The sequence below is a fragment of the Mixophyes fleayi genome, chromosome 4 (assembly GCF_038048845.1).
Source record: "Mixophyes fleayi isolate aMixFle1 chromosome 4, aMixFle1.hap1, whole genome shotgun sequence".
Taxonomy (NCBI): Eukaryota; Metazoa; Chordata; class Amphibia; order Anura; family Limnodynastidae; genus Mixophyes; species Mixophyes fleayi.
In genome coordinates, this window is record NC_134405.1 from 231,363,691 (window position 1) to 231,376,182 (window position 12,492).

The 12,492-nt window shown below is 37.6% G+C and overlaps 1 protein-coding gene across 2 annotated transcripts in view; it reads right to left on the reverse strand.

Moving 5' to 3' along the window:
• The window catches only part of MSRB3 (methionine sulfoxide reductase B3), a 197,263-nt gene that overhangs the window by 141,040 nt on the left and 43,731 nt on the right, over nucleotides 1–12,492 (reverse strand). Inside the window, exon 2 of one of the 2 annotated variants that reach the window (XM_075209447.1) lies at nucleotides 9,106–9,233. The exons of the other annotated variant lie outside the window; for it this stretch is intronic. Within the exon in view, the coding sequence (XP_075065548.1) occupies nucleotides 9,106–9,181 (76 nt within the window). The 5' untranslated portion in view covers nucleotides 9,182–9,233. The remainder of the gene's footprint in view (nucleotides 1–9,105; nucleotides 9,234–12,492) is intronic. 2 annotated transcript variants of the gene reach the window in all.

Sequence of the window (12,492 nt, forward strand, 5' to 3'; positions counted from 1 at the left end):
TGTTACTTCTCTTGAATTTGATTTGTCCAGTGTTGGGAAGCGGTGCAAGCACCTACCCCCGCACATATGACACATCTATTGATCCTCCTCCCATCTGCCTATACCAGGGTAGACTCTATAATGCGGGTCTAGTGTGTCGCCGTATTTCCGCATTATATATTGTTTAGTTACTATAACTGACCCTTTGCAAAATATTTGCTAACCTTGCCTAATTTCAATTTTTTATTATCCTGCAATGGTAACAGATTTACATGTAGACCACTGGTGGACTGAGTCTTCCCTTGAGGCCCCCAGCATCTTCCTGCTTTATTGCTCATTGGTCCTTTTCTCTGCTTATTGCCCTATTGACCCAAACTCTAATTCTCTACTTTATGCCTTACTGAGCTTCACCCATGGCCCTAGCTCTTATTAAATAATTTACTGAGGAGGCTGAGGGGTATATAGGGAAAGAGGGAGGTCTTTTCAGGTAAATGTGTTTTTTAAAGGGTATATGGGGGTGGTTTTGCAAGTGGGTATTATAAGAGGTCTGAAGTGTGTTTTGGTTGGAGTTGCATGTGGGGTCTGTTCAAAGGGCATGTGATGTCTTGCTTTAACTTATTACTGAGATTAAGAGTAATGTGTGGACCTTATGAAGTTTAACATGCTGCATGTGTGGTCCTTGAAATGCATCAGTTTGCCCATCTCTGGTGTACACTATATATTTGTACTTCACAAAGGTAAAATAAAATAATCACAATAAAAACAGCATATCATTTGAAAAACATAAATCTGAATCTGTATTAGAAATTAGGTTACTTTTAGGTTAGTAGCTCTTTGAGTGGGGTTTCCATTCATAATAAATAACTGTGCTTGTGTAAGACATTATCAATAATTAATTATTATTATTATTAATAATAATAATAATAATAATTCTCTTGTATGTAATACTTGCTTTGTATAGCACTGAGATGTTTGTGTGTTATAGATAAATTTTTATAATCAATAGCTAGCTTTAGAAAAACAGAAATTGGTTAGGAAAAAGGTTGAATGACAGAATAGTACTTGAAAAGAAAGAGTTGCAGAAAAATTAACTAAACAAAGTGAGAAAAGCAGGAACAATGAATAAAGGCAGCTCAAACACACTATAAAACTAAAATAAAAAAGGGCTAAGAGAGCAATAATATACATGTAATAGGACATAAATAATGTACATAAGAACAAGACTAAAAGCAAATGTATATGTCCTATAAACAGAAGTTATTATGAACTAACAGGTATCTCACAAAAGCTATCTATAATAGGTAAGGGAGAGAAGGAGGGAAGTCTGTCGCACCAGATGCCTTGTCTCAATATAATGGGGAAAATAATATGTAATTAAGGTAGAGTTATTTCCGCATTTCAATCTTCCAGATGAATCATATCATAATCTATATGCCACGTCTAGTATAAGATGATCTCATTGAATAAATATGTAGCAGTAGTACCAGTATTATTCGCTATTCTCTTAATAAGCTATTATGGAGATATATAGACGGAGGTGATTTGCGATCTACCTAAAGAAGCACCACACCAACTCAGGTTTTATTGGAGCAGATCATCATTTCTATACGCCACGTCTGATATAATTACACATATTGATTTTATTGAATATATATTTCTATATATCGCTGGTTTAATTAAAATAATAAAAGTTAAGTTTTAATATCTATTCCACCACGTTCTTATTTATTAACATTGAGAACTTTAGTGCACTTATCTATTTCCTTTTAGCCTTTTTTTAGATCTCACAAAAGTTAGTCATCTCTTGATAAATCTACCATCCATTAAAATACTTCATGTGAGTAACCACTGGAAAATATTTTTAAAAATGTTGTATTTCTGTTTTTCAAATTATGCAGTGTGACAGTAATAGATTCTGTCTGTTTGTAGCAAGTTATAATGTATACCATCCAATAGATTGTAAGCTTGTGAGCAGGACTCTCCTACCACTCTGTCTGTATGTATTACCCAGTATTGTTTTATTAATGTTTGTTCCCAATTATAAAGCGCTACAGAATTTGCTGGCGCTATATAAATAAATGATGAGGATGATGATGCTAGATGAGATTGGTTTTATAAATGGGTAGTTACTAGATGGGTAATACATTTATTTAGCAGTCAGATATGGGGCCTGCTCATTTTGACATATGACTACTTATATTTGGTGAAACTCTGCTTTGTTTGTGTATGTTACAAAGAGAGTGCTTACGTTTCTAAGTAGGAACCACAGTAGCAATTTGGTAGCTTTCTACCACATTTTGGCAATTTGGTAGAAAGCAAAAATATATATTTTGAAATAATTGTTTTGTTCAGCCACTTCATGGTCAGATTGGGGAATTTATGACAGCTCAGAGTTATATCACCAACAAGGAATAGCATGTGAGGAGCCCTATGGGAATACAGGTGAGGCCTATACTGGTTGTCACTGGAAATTAATTGTGATTTTGGGACACATACTAATGGGAATAGAAAGAACAAAATTGCTATAAGTGACTGGAACTTTCACAAGCAACATGCTCTTAAGTAGAAGGTAATAAGTAGTGGCCAAAAAATTAAATGATGCATAAACACTTCCTTGCACACAACAAAAACAGTTGAGGGAAACAGCATAAAAATTTGGTGTATTAAATATCCACCTCACTATGTGCTATTGCAGACTACATTTCTTTCTACACCTCTGCATGTTTGGAGTGGCAATTTGTAACATTCAAAAATACATGTATCTATTTGCTTCCTATGATCTAATTGCCAATATATACTTGTTTGAGCCCAGCTATGAAGAACAGTGGCCCGTGCATTTTGACTACCACACCTATATTGTAGATAGTGTAAATAAGAAAAATAAATAGGAATATTGTGCTAATTTCAGCTACATGTAAGAAAAATATCTATATCTTCCGTCAGTGAATGTGCATGTTTGTGGCTCCATGTTATCCCCCTAGAGATACCTGTCGAAGATAACCTACCATCAGCAGTTTCCAAGTAGGTAACATTTTCTGTTACATGGATATCACATGAGATTACTCAACTTCTAACACCTGACTTCCTCTAAATTCTAAAACTTACTTTTTCTGTTAATAAAAATAATTTATAACATTGAAGCAAAAATGATAAATATAAGAATATAAGAACCCATTATGCAGATGAAGAACAAGCCTGACCACACACTAGAATTCGCAACTCTGAGAGTTATTTTAAAAAAATACTACCTTAAAGGTGTTCTCCATCTCACTCTAAGGGGCATATTCAATTCTCGGCGGAAACGACGAAAATCCCGCGGTCCGCGCACTATTACCGTTATTACGGTAATAGTGCGCGGGAAAACCGTTAATACGGTAATTTTCTCGCTGGATTTCAGCTCGCAGCTCCCTGAGCCGCGAACTAAAATCCAGCTAACTATTACCGTATTAACGGTAATAGTTTTTCTGCGGCGTGGAAAAACTACAATTGAATATGCCCCTTAACCTCAGTCAGAATATTTATTATCCTTTATTTATACAGTGCCTAAATATTCTACAGCTCTTTAGAGAAAATATCTAATCATTCATTCCAGTCCCTATCCCATTGGAGCATACACACACTCTAGGATTAATTTTATCCCAAGTTAATTAACCAACCAGTATTTTTTTTTTCTTTAGAATGTGGATGGAAACCCACACAAACATGAGATCATACAAACTTCACACAGATAAGGGTCCTGGTCGTAATCAGGTGCATGTCCCCGACACTATGAGGTAGCAATTTTAAAAAACATGCAAACTTCATAAACTTTAGAATGTTAGTACATAAAATATGTTTATTCAACAACATGATACAAACAGCACAACTGCTGAAACCAAAGGTAAACAACTAGATTATGATCTTTTAAACACATAGTTCATGTTGGACTAGTGGAAGCAAATGCCTGGCTGCTTTGAGTTACAGGATATTTGCGTACCAGATTCACAAAGCACAGTACGCATGTCCTGGGTACTTTCATTACTTTGACATGTGTAGCACAATTCTCAAAAATATATTGCAGGTAATTGTAATACACCATGGAAAACACACTTGAAGTGTCTGACTGCACACACTTTTGGCCAATATGGTACAGAAATCTCCACTCATTTTCCCTCTCATCTCTATAGAACAAAATGGAAAAAGAGCGGAGGCTTTAGTAAAAACTCTGACTATGTGTCTCCACGGACAGTGTCACTTCACGACCAATTGAATTCAACCCCTCAGACTGTAGGGCCATTTTCTGTTTCGTGTCATTATAGGTTATTAATTTGTATCATGATCCCATCAATGACAGCGCTGACTAATATGTTTGCACTTTATAAAGGATAATAGTATAGTTTTTTATTTGCACTTACCTACCCAGCAGTTGAGCTCTGATCAAATGGTATATACTGTATGCAACTCAACTGTCTGCTCCCAGCTTGTGTAGGAAAAGATTTGAGGGGTTTGTAGACCCATCTTTCTATCTAGATTTCCTGTTTCTCATACACCATAACATTATTTATTTATTTTTGTACATCATAACATTATATATTTATTTTTGTACATCATAACGAAACTCTGCAGTATACATTAAAGTGTCTGAGAGGTATGATATGTGTATGGAAACATAGGTCTATAGACCCGTCCCATACGCTTCCATGCAGACTGGGAGCAAGGAGATTAATAGCGTACTATTTATATTCAGCAATCAGCACAGGATCACTGAATAGAAAAGTGTAAATTAAAAAAACAAATGACCATTAGGTGGTCCTTAAGAGTTTCTATTACTATAGTTCTCGTTATTGGCTGTAATAATGTTCTATAATATCTTAATGCGTGCTGTAAGCAAATCCTGTTTTGCTAAACTTAAATAACCATACCGTGTGCTTTTGTTCAAACTGTTACATATGGATTGTCTATCATATAATATCCTGCTCTCACATCTCCGCACAAAAGTGCATGCATTTTTACTGCTTACACACAAAGCCAGCTGGGTGGTTGGTCTGGGTAGTGTTCATTAGCAAACACATGACTATATATATCTTTAATGACTATATAGATAGACTGTGCATAGGCATACACCTTTTACATTAATAACTTCAAAAATATTGGTGTGTGTGTTAACTTAACAGTCATAAAAAAGCCACCAAACATAAACTAAGATTTGAATATTTTGCACTAAGCCATTACAAAGTATAATCAAAAATTGTATACTTAACATGCTCTTGTATCACTGTGAACCAACGACTATTTATCAGCTATGACTAGATAAATTGACTTCTTGCACAGGTCAACTAGCAAATACAAGCTAAACATAAAAAAAAAAGGTAAGGGTATTATCAATATTTAATATCAAGATTGTTTCCAAACATGGCAGCTCTAGGTCTGTGCTAGTCTAGACCTATAATGCAGGCACGTGAACCTTACAGTATTATTATTTTTTTGTGAACATAAGTGATAGAGATGTACTAAACAGTCTAGTCCACCAGCTGGTGACCTTTCAAGGTTATGTTGGGGTTCCTAGACTCCCGGGTAAATTTTTAAGGGTATATTTACTAAACTGTGGCTTTCAAAAAGTGGAGATGTTGCCTGTAACAAACAATCAGGTTTTACTTATTTAATTAGTGCATTCTACAAAATGACAGCTAGAATCTGATTGGTTGCTATAGGCAACATCTCCACTTTGTCAAACCCTCACTTTAGTAAATATACCCCTTAGATTTGATTGCGTGATATTGTGTTATAGTTTTTAATTTAAAATAATGAATTGTTATCACTAGTTTGTATTAATAACATATGACCCAACCCATATATTACGAATACATTCTTGTGATTAGAAGCTGTTATTTTATAACACAAGCCCCACTCAGGAAGAAGTGACAATAATGGAATAATGGTTTCTTGAAGATGCAAAATAAAACTGAAAATTATGTGGTACTGATGTTTCAAACATTTCAACGTCAAAGCAGCTGCAGTAAGAATATACATTGCGGTAATGATGTTTCAAACATTTCATTGTCAAAGCAACTTTAGAAAAATTATACATTGAGAAATGTGTAACACTATAATATACATGCAGCATTTAAAGGAACACATGTAGACCAAGGACACGGTAAACATTCAAAAGGATGTAAATTTCTTGTTTTACTACATAGTGCCTTGTGAAAAAAAAATGGGGTTCTTTGTGACCCTGTTGGCCCAGAAAGGCGCTTCTATTCAAATGGGTTATTTATGCGCTATGCTCTTTCATGGGCTTGCGTACTCCAGAACACACATCAGAAGGGAGTTGTGAGGTATAGTGGAAGCAAGCACTCTTCTCTAACAGCCTCACAGCGCTGGGGTCATGAGTTCAATTCCCATCCATGACCTTATCTGTGTGGAGTTTGTATGTTCTCCCTGTGTCTGCGTGGGTTTCCTCCGGGTGCTTCGGTTTCCTCCCACACTCCAAAAACATACTGGTAGGTTAATTGGCTGCTATCAAAATTGACCCTAGTCTGTCTCTCTCTGTCTGTATGTGTGTGTACATTAGGGAATTTAGACTGTAAGCTCCAATGGAGCAGGGACTGATGTGAAGGAGTTCTCTGTACAGCGCTGCGGAATCAGTGGCACTATATAAATAAATGATGATGATGATGATGATGATAACAGACTGACTCCCCTTCCAAGTCAAGCTTTCAGACAGCACTATGTTTGCTCCCTTTCCAGTTCTCCTGGAGTATGGTCTGGAGGAAGCCAGAAAGAGCATGGCACATAAACAGCTATTACAAATCCCCCCCCACACACACCCGGGTCACCCCATTTTTTTAGTTACCTGCTTAGTGCACAAGGCATTCTGTAGTAAAGCAAGCAGTAAAGGACAGATCCTCTTTAAACTATACTGCTATTGTTTTCTCATAACACACCCTTGACAAAGCCCTCACACAAACACTTTATATGAAATCAATAATTTCCATGCAAAGCACAGGTGATGCAGGCAACAATCAATGTGATAAATAGAACATGTGGGAGGCGAGAGCCCTTAACAAACAGAAAATAGCAGCAAATACTGTGTTAATTGCTCTTTAAAACTCTGGGTGGTCTGCTGCAGCAAATATACCTGAAGAGCTCCCCTTTGAACCCTACAAACTCAATAGATGTTGGAACAAACAGAAAGAAATACCGGATTAGGGTTAATGAATTGTGAACATTGATCTTTAAATGTGTCTTCTACTTTGGTATAAAGCGTGATGTTTTAATGAATCACAAATGGGGTATTTCCAGTACACCCCATGTTTTGTGGCCCAGCATAGCTGCAGGAATTCCTTGCTTCATTCTGATATCTGGAATGCATTAAAGATCTGCTAAGCCACTTTCATTGTTTCTGATGCTGGAAAAGGTCTGCGATATATCAGGAAATAGTCTATTTGTGAGCAAAACTTTGTGTGCATGAAAAATTAACCCTCAGGTTGCAGGAGCTGAGCACAATGTGTACATGACAAACTTCCTAATACATGGGACCAAAAAAAATAAGTATCTACTGCCATCTAGTGGAATTTGGCTTATTATAATAAACCACAGCAGAACCTGAGCAGATTGATTCATTTCACATTAGAAGATGTCTAAAAATGGTGGGGTTGTATAATTTTTGACATTGACAAGCCCTGGTTTCTAACTTCTCTCTCGCAGGTTGTTCCTTTGATGTTTATTACACAATGTTAGCGCTTTAGGAATTCGATCGTCCTTGCAAAGAAAGACAAAAAGGTGATGTGCTGCCCATTGAAAAAAAAAAGTGCAATATATTAAACTGAATTCCTATATAGTGATGCAGGTATTTAAATGTTTGACATGTCTAAAAGTTCTAAAACATTTTCTTATGACGGGAAAGTGGTAAGGGTTGGTTATTTGGATTTTTGACAATCTTGCACCGATGGACTTCAAGACAATGTCTGGTGACACATCACGTGGAATTGAATCTCCCCCAAAGAGTGCCCATTTTTTAATTACACCTATCATTCACCACATAATTGATAGCATCATATATGCAGGCAGGTACCATTAAATAATGTGCATTAACAATTCAAAAATGTCAGAATGGGACATTAAGCCCCTATTAAGAATAGAGCAATAATGGAATAGCACATATATAAACATTACTGCTAAACACATCCTCTATAGCATCTTTATCTAATATTTTTTAGCAAGGTAATACTCCACATTGTTAAGAAGATCATGGAATTGCTCCTCAGATGATGTCAATGCTGCGGCATCAGCTAGGCAGTATACTCAAGGAACAAGGCGGTTAATTCAGCATAATGCTGAGGCCTTTTCAATCGATAAAATACAACCACAATGAACATTTCAATTAACAACCTTAATTAAGCATCCAATGGAGCATCTATGGAAGGAGATGGAATATGCTATTTGGGTGTAGATTCAATTCCCTGCGTTGTTCTTGAAAACAATGCGGCCCGCACACTATTACTGTTACTACGGCATTTTTCAATGCGGATGTTTGCTAAATCAGCAGAGAAATTATCGTAGTAACAACGCAAGGACTTGAATCTACCCCTTGGACTAGAGATCTATCCCCAGATCCTTTACAATAACAATGAGCACATAGGTGTGGACATGAGACATGACTGTGCTGCACTATATACACTTTGCCGAGACCATGCTCTGTCATATTCAGGATATCTGAGTACAAATAGGGAGTAACTCACTATCAGGTAGATGGCTTGAAATAATTTAGTGTAGCTCTAAAACATGCCTACATTCTGACAAAGAATGCCGAAAAACATCCACAAGTGAATAATCAAGAAACCTCTAAAATCTGAGTATCAGGCCATTACAGGGCAAAACATGAATAAACTGCTAATCATAGGATAATATTGTTTTTAAGACTTGCTCTATGGGTTAAATGCAAGATACCACTTATCAATATGTAAGACAAATATGTTGTATTAATTTGTGTCTGCACCAATGATTAATATAGTCATGTGAAATTTGTCAAATCGATCCACATAGGAATATTAAACAAGATTTAATAGGCAGTCATTTCCTGCAGCAGAGGCACCAAAAGTTAAGGGCTCTCGGTATACACGACACAACAAGCAGCACCCAGTCAACCTGAGGGAAGCCCACAGGCCCGCAGGGCCACTGGCTGGCTCTTTGTCACCAAATGGAGCAGGTTGAATGCAGACATCACTGTGATATCCTCACCAACAAAACGAAGGGGCAAAGAACAGGGGCAAGAGCTGAGTGGGGAGAAGAAAAAAAATGATTAACATCAACATGACAAATGATACATACATTAGAGCAGACAAGATGATCATGATTACTTATTTTACAGCAGTGGTGGGCAACAAACTGCACTCTGGGTGGCCCATCTGCAATGTCAAGTGACCTTAAGTCCCAGCTTTGCCTAGCAATGATAAAGTCAGTTTATGCATCCAAGCAGCAGGTTATGCCATGACAGTCTAATCATGTCTACTCATTTCTTGATAGGCTAATCCTGTCTAATAACCGGTTCACAACATTGATCAGCCAATCATGGTTTCACCTGCTACACTGCTGATGTGAAAGTGTCACACAGGAAACCTAATGTTACAATTGCAAATACTGTAAAGAATATGGGTTCCAGAGCACAGAAAGGGCACTTGTGAATGTCAATATGCAGTGCAGTGCTTTTGGAAACTATTTAAGACCCTTCAAAAAAATCACACTGCCCACCACTGTTTTAAAGCATACATTGCATAGTTGCATACAGTAAACAATTTTATCTATGATGCTACAATAGTTATTCAATGAAGGCCGATCAATACTGTATAAAATGTAAAGGAGTTATTCATTGTGGCATCAATTCTCCATGGTTAGTATTATCACCAATATTTCTTACATAATGAACCTACGGGTGTGGTACGGCATATTGATTCAGAGTACCCCGACAAGACTTACCCCGACATGAGGACCCCGTATGGCTTGTTCCCAACCATCAGCGTTGACGACTCCTCTTCAAACCGACTTCACCCAATCACGATCAAGTAAGAAGCCGGCTCCACTTCATGCCGACGGTATTATCGTTGTTGTTAAGGGGGTAATGCAAGTATGCACCCATGTACAATTTAGAAGGCTTTGTATACTATATTGTACATGGGTGCATACTCATAACCCCCTTAAAAACAGCGATAATACCGTCGCCATGGTGAATGATGTCATCAAGTAGGACCGGCTTCTTACTTGATCGTGATTGGGTGAAGTCGGTCTGGAAGAAGCCCTTTGGAAGCCTCAAATCGGGGTAAGTCTTGGGATAGTCAGCATCGATATGCTGACTACCAGCGCTTGCATCCCTTCTTGGTGGTTGTGGTGCTGCCAAGTTCAGTACAATACTTATTTCAGAATGAAACGCCAACACTGAGGGTAAGGCATGAAGCATAACAAATTGTGAATAGTAAAAAGAAACACTGAATGCGTTTTACTCGTCTATGTATTTAAAGATTTAAGAAGACGGATTACTTTAAGAAATATAAAAAGCTGCAACTCCAGAACTTGTTTGACTTACAGCCTCACTGTTCACTTTGGGTATTTCATATGATTTAATTATTTTGTCTTTTGATAAGTTTGCCTATTGAGCTGCTTTTAAAAGTACTTTAGAAGCAAAATTGATGTAACTCAGGCCTGCTACCACGATGTTATTATTGTCAGGACAGTGCCCAATATTTACTGTCACGAATAGCCCCCCTTTAGCTACTCCCTGATTTAATATCTTATCATATATTCACACTGTCAAACAATACATACTTGCCAACTCTCCCGGAATGTCCAGGAGACTCCCGCATTTTGCGAGAGTCTCATGGACTCCCGGGAGAGTGTGGCAATCTCCCACTTTCTAGTGAAGTGGGCAGAATTAGGTCCCAAACGCCGCAATTCCCGGTGAATTGTGCCGCACATTTTGGAGCACCGCCCCCCCATCACGCCCACCTCCCCCACAGGCTCCCGGAAACCAACTTACTAAAGTTGGTAAGTATGCAATACATCACCTCTAATTTGTCAGGAAACCTCTCCGAACTGCCTTTACCAGTCACAACCGCACATTGCGCACTTGTGATTTGGAAGTATTTACTGTATGGAGTTACACACGATTCCAGCACTCAATCTTCCTCTCACCTATCGCACAGGTTACAGATTTGCTGAATCGCCCCCAAACAGCCCTCACACAACCACACTCACTTCCGTTTGCCACCACCTATTGAATAAGGGCAATAGGACCCTAAAATACTGTCTCACACTGGCACACAATGAGCATTCCTTGTTACACACAGTTAGCAAGGTACACACCAGCAATCAAAGGGTTAACACTTAACGGCTCAAGGCTCTATGACACAAATGTACATGCAGGCACACACTCTTCTTGGTATACAAATGTATTCACAATTCACACCTCAGGTTTAGCATGGTCAAGCAATCTATCTCTTCTAGACAGGCAGTGAATTTATTTAGAGCAATAAGGACATTATTTATGAAGGCTTTAATTTAATATATAAAAAGTACAATGCTTACATGTTCTAAAAAAAAAATCAAGTAATAATCAATTGACAAACAAATAAAAACTTGCAAAAACAGGTAAAATAAAAGGGGGAAAATTCAGAGAAGATAAGCGGTATATTCTGAGCCAAGGGAAATTGGCTTGAATATGGACAGCTTATCAATGATGATTGATTTTCCAAAAGACTGACAATTTCTTGTAACTGGTCTCAGCTTTTTAAAGACACCTTTACACCTTATCCCACCTCCAGGGATTGTGGTCTGTGACATTGTTTACAATCACCGTTTGCATGTTGCCTGATTTACTACCCAATTCTATTATGTGACCCAACTTTCCTGTAGAGTGTCACACCGACCCAATTTTATTATTAATAGATCCACTGTGAATTTGTCAACTAATTGATACCAAACAGGCCTATGTCCAGCGTATTCATTGAGCTTATACTCATTTCCTCAACTTCTCTGTGTGGCAGAATGCTTTATTCGACATCATGCTATTGAGGAAAACATGGTTGATAACTACTGTTATTAATTTTAAGTTGCAATTTGGAAACTGCATTATATTTGTCTATATAAGATTCAGCAAGCCATCATCCTTGTGTAAGGCTTCAAGCTGTGAACGGCTCCCTCCCAGCTGTCCAAAGTCTTGTGAGGTGTCAACAAACTCTCCTATGTCAGGATGCCGCTCATCCCAGGGGGGCTTTGAAGCTGCTCAGCTTTCCCTGAAAGTGTTACCGTTATCTTTTACCATAGAGGTGGGCAGAAGCCCCAGGTAAACACACACCAGACCCTCTGACTTCACATTTTACACCTTTATAGCTCAATTTATCAATGGATTCATTTGATATAACATAGTTACACTGCAGTTATGATTAGGCCTTATTCCCCCCTAATTATGTTATTGGTTAATCCTTATAACTGTAATTCCTCTCTGTACACTACATTTACCAAAAATGGTAACATTTTAAAAGT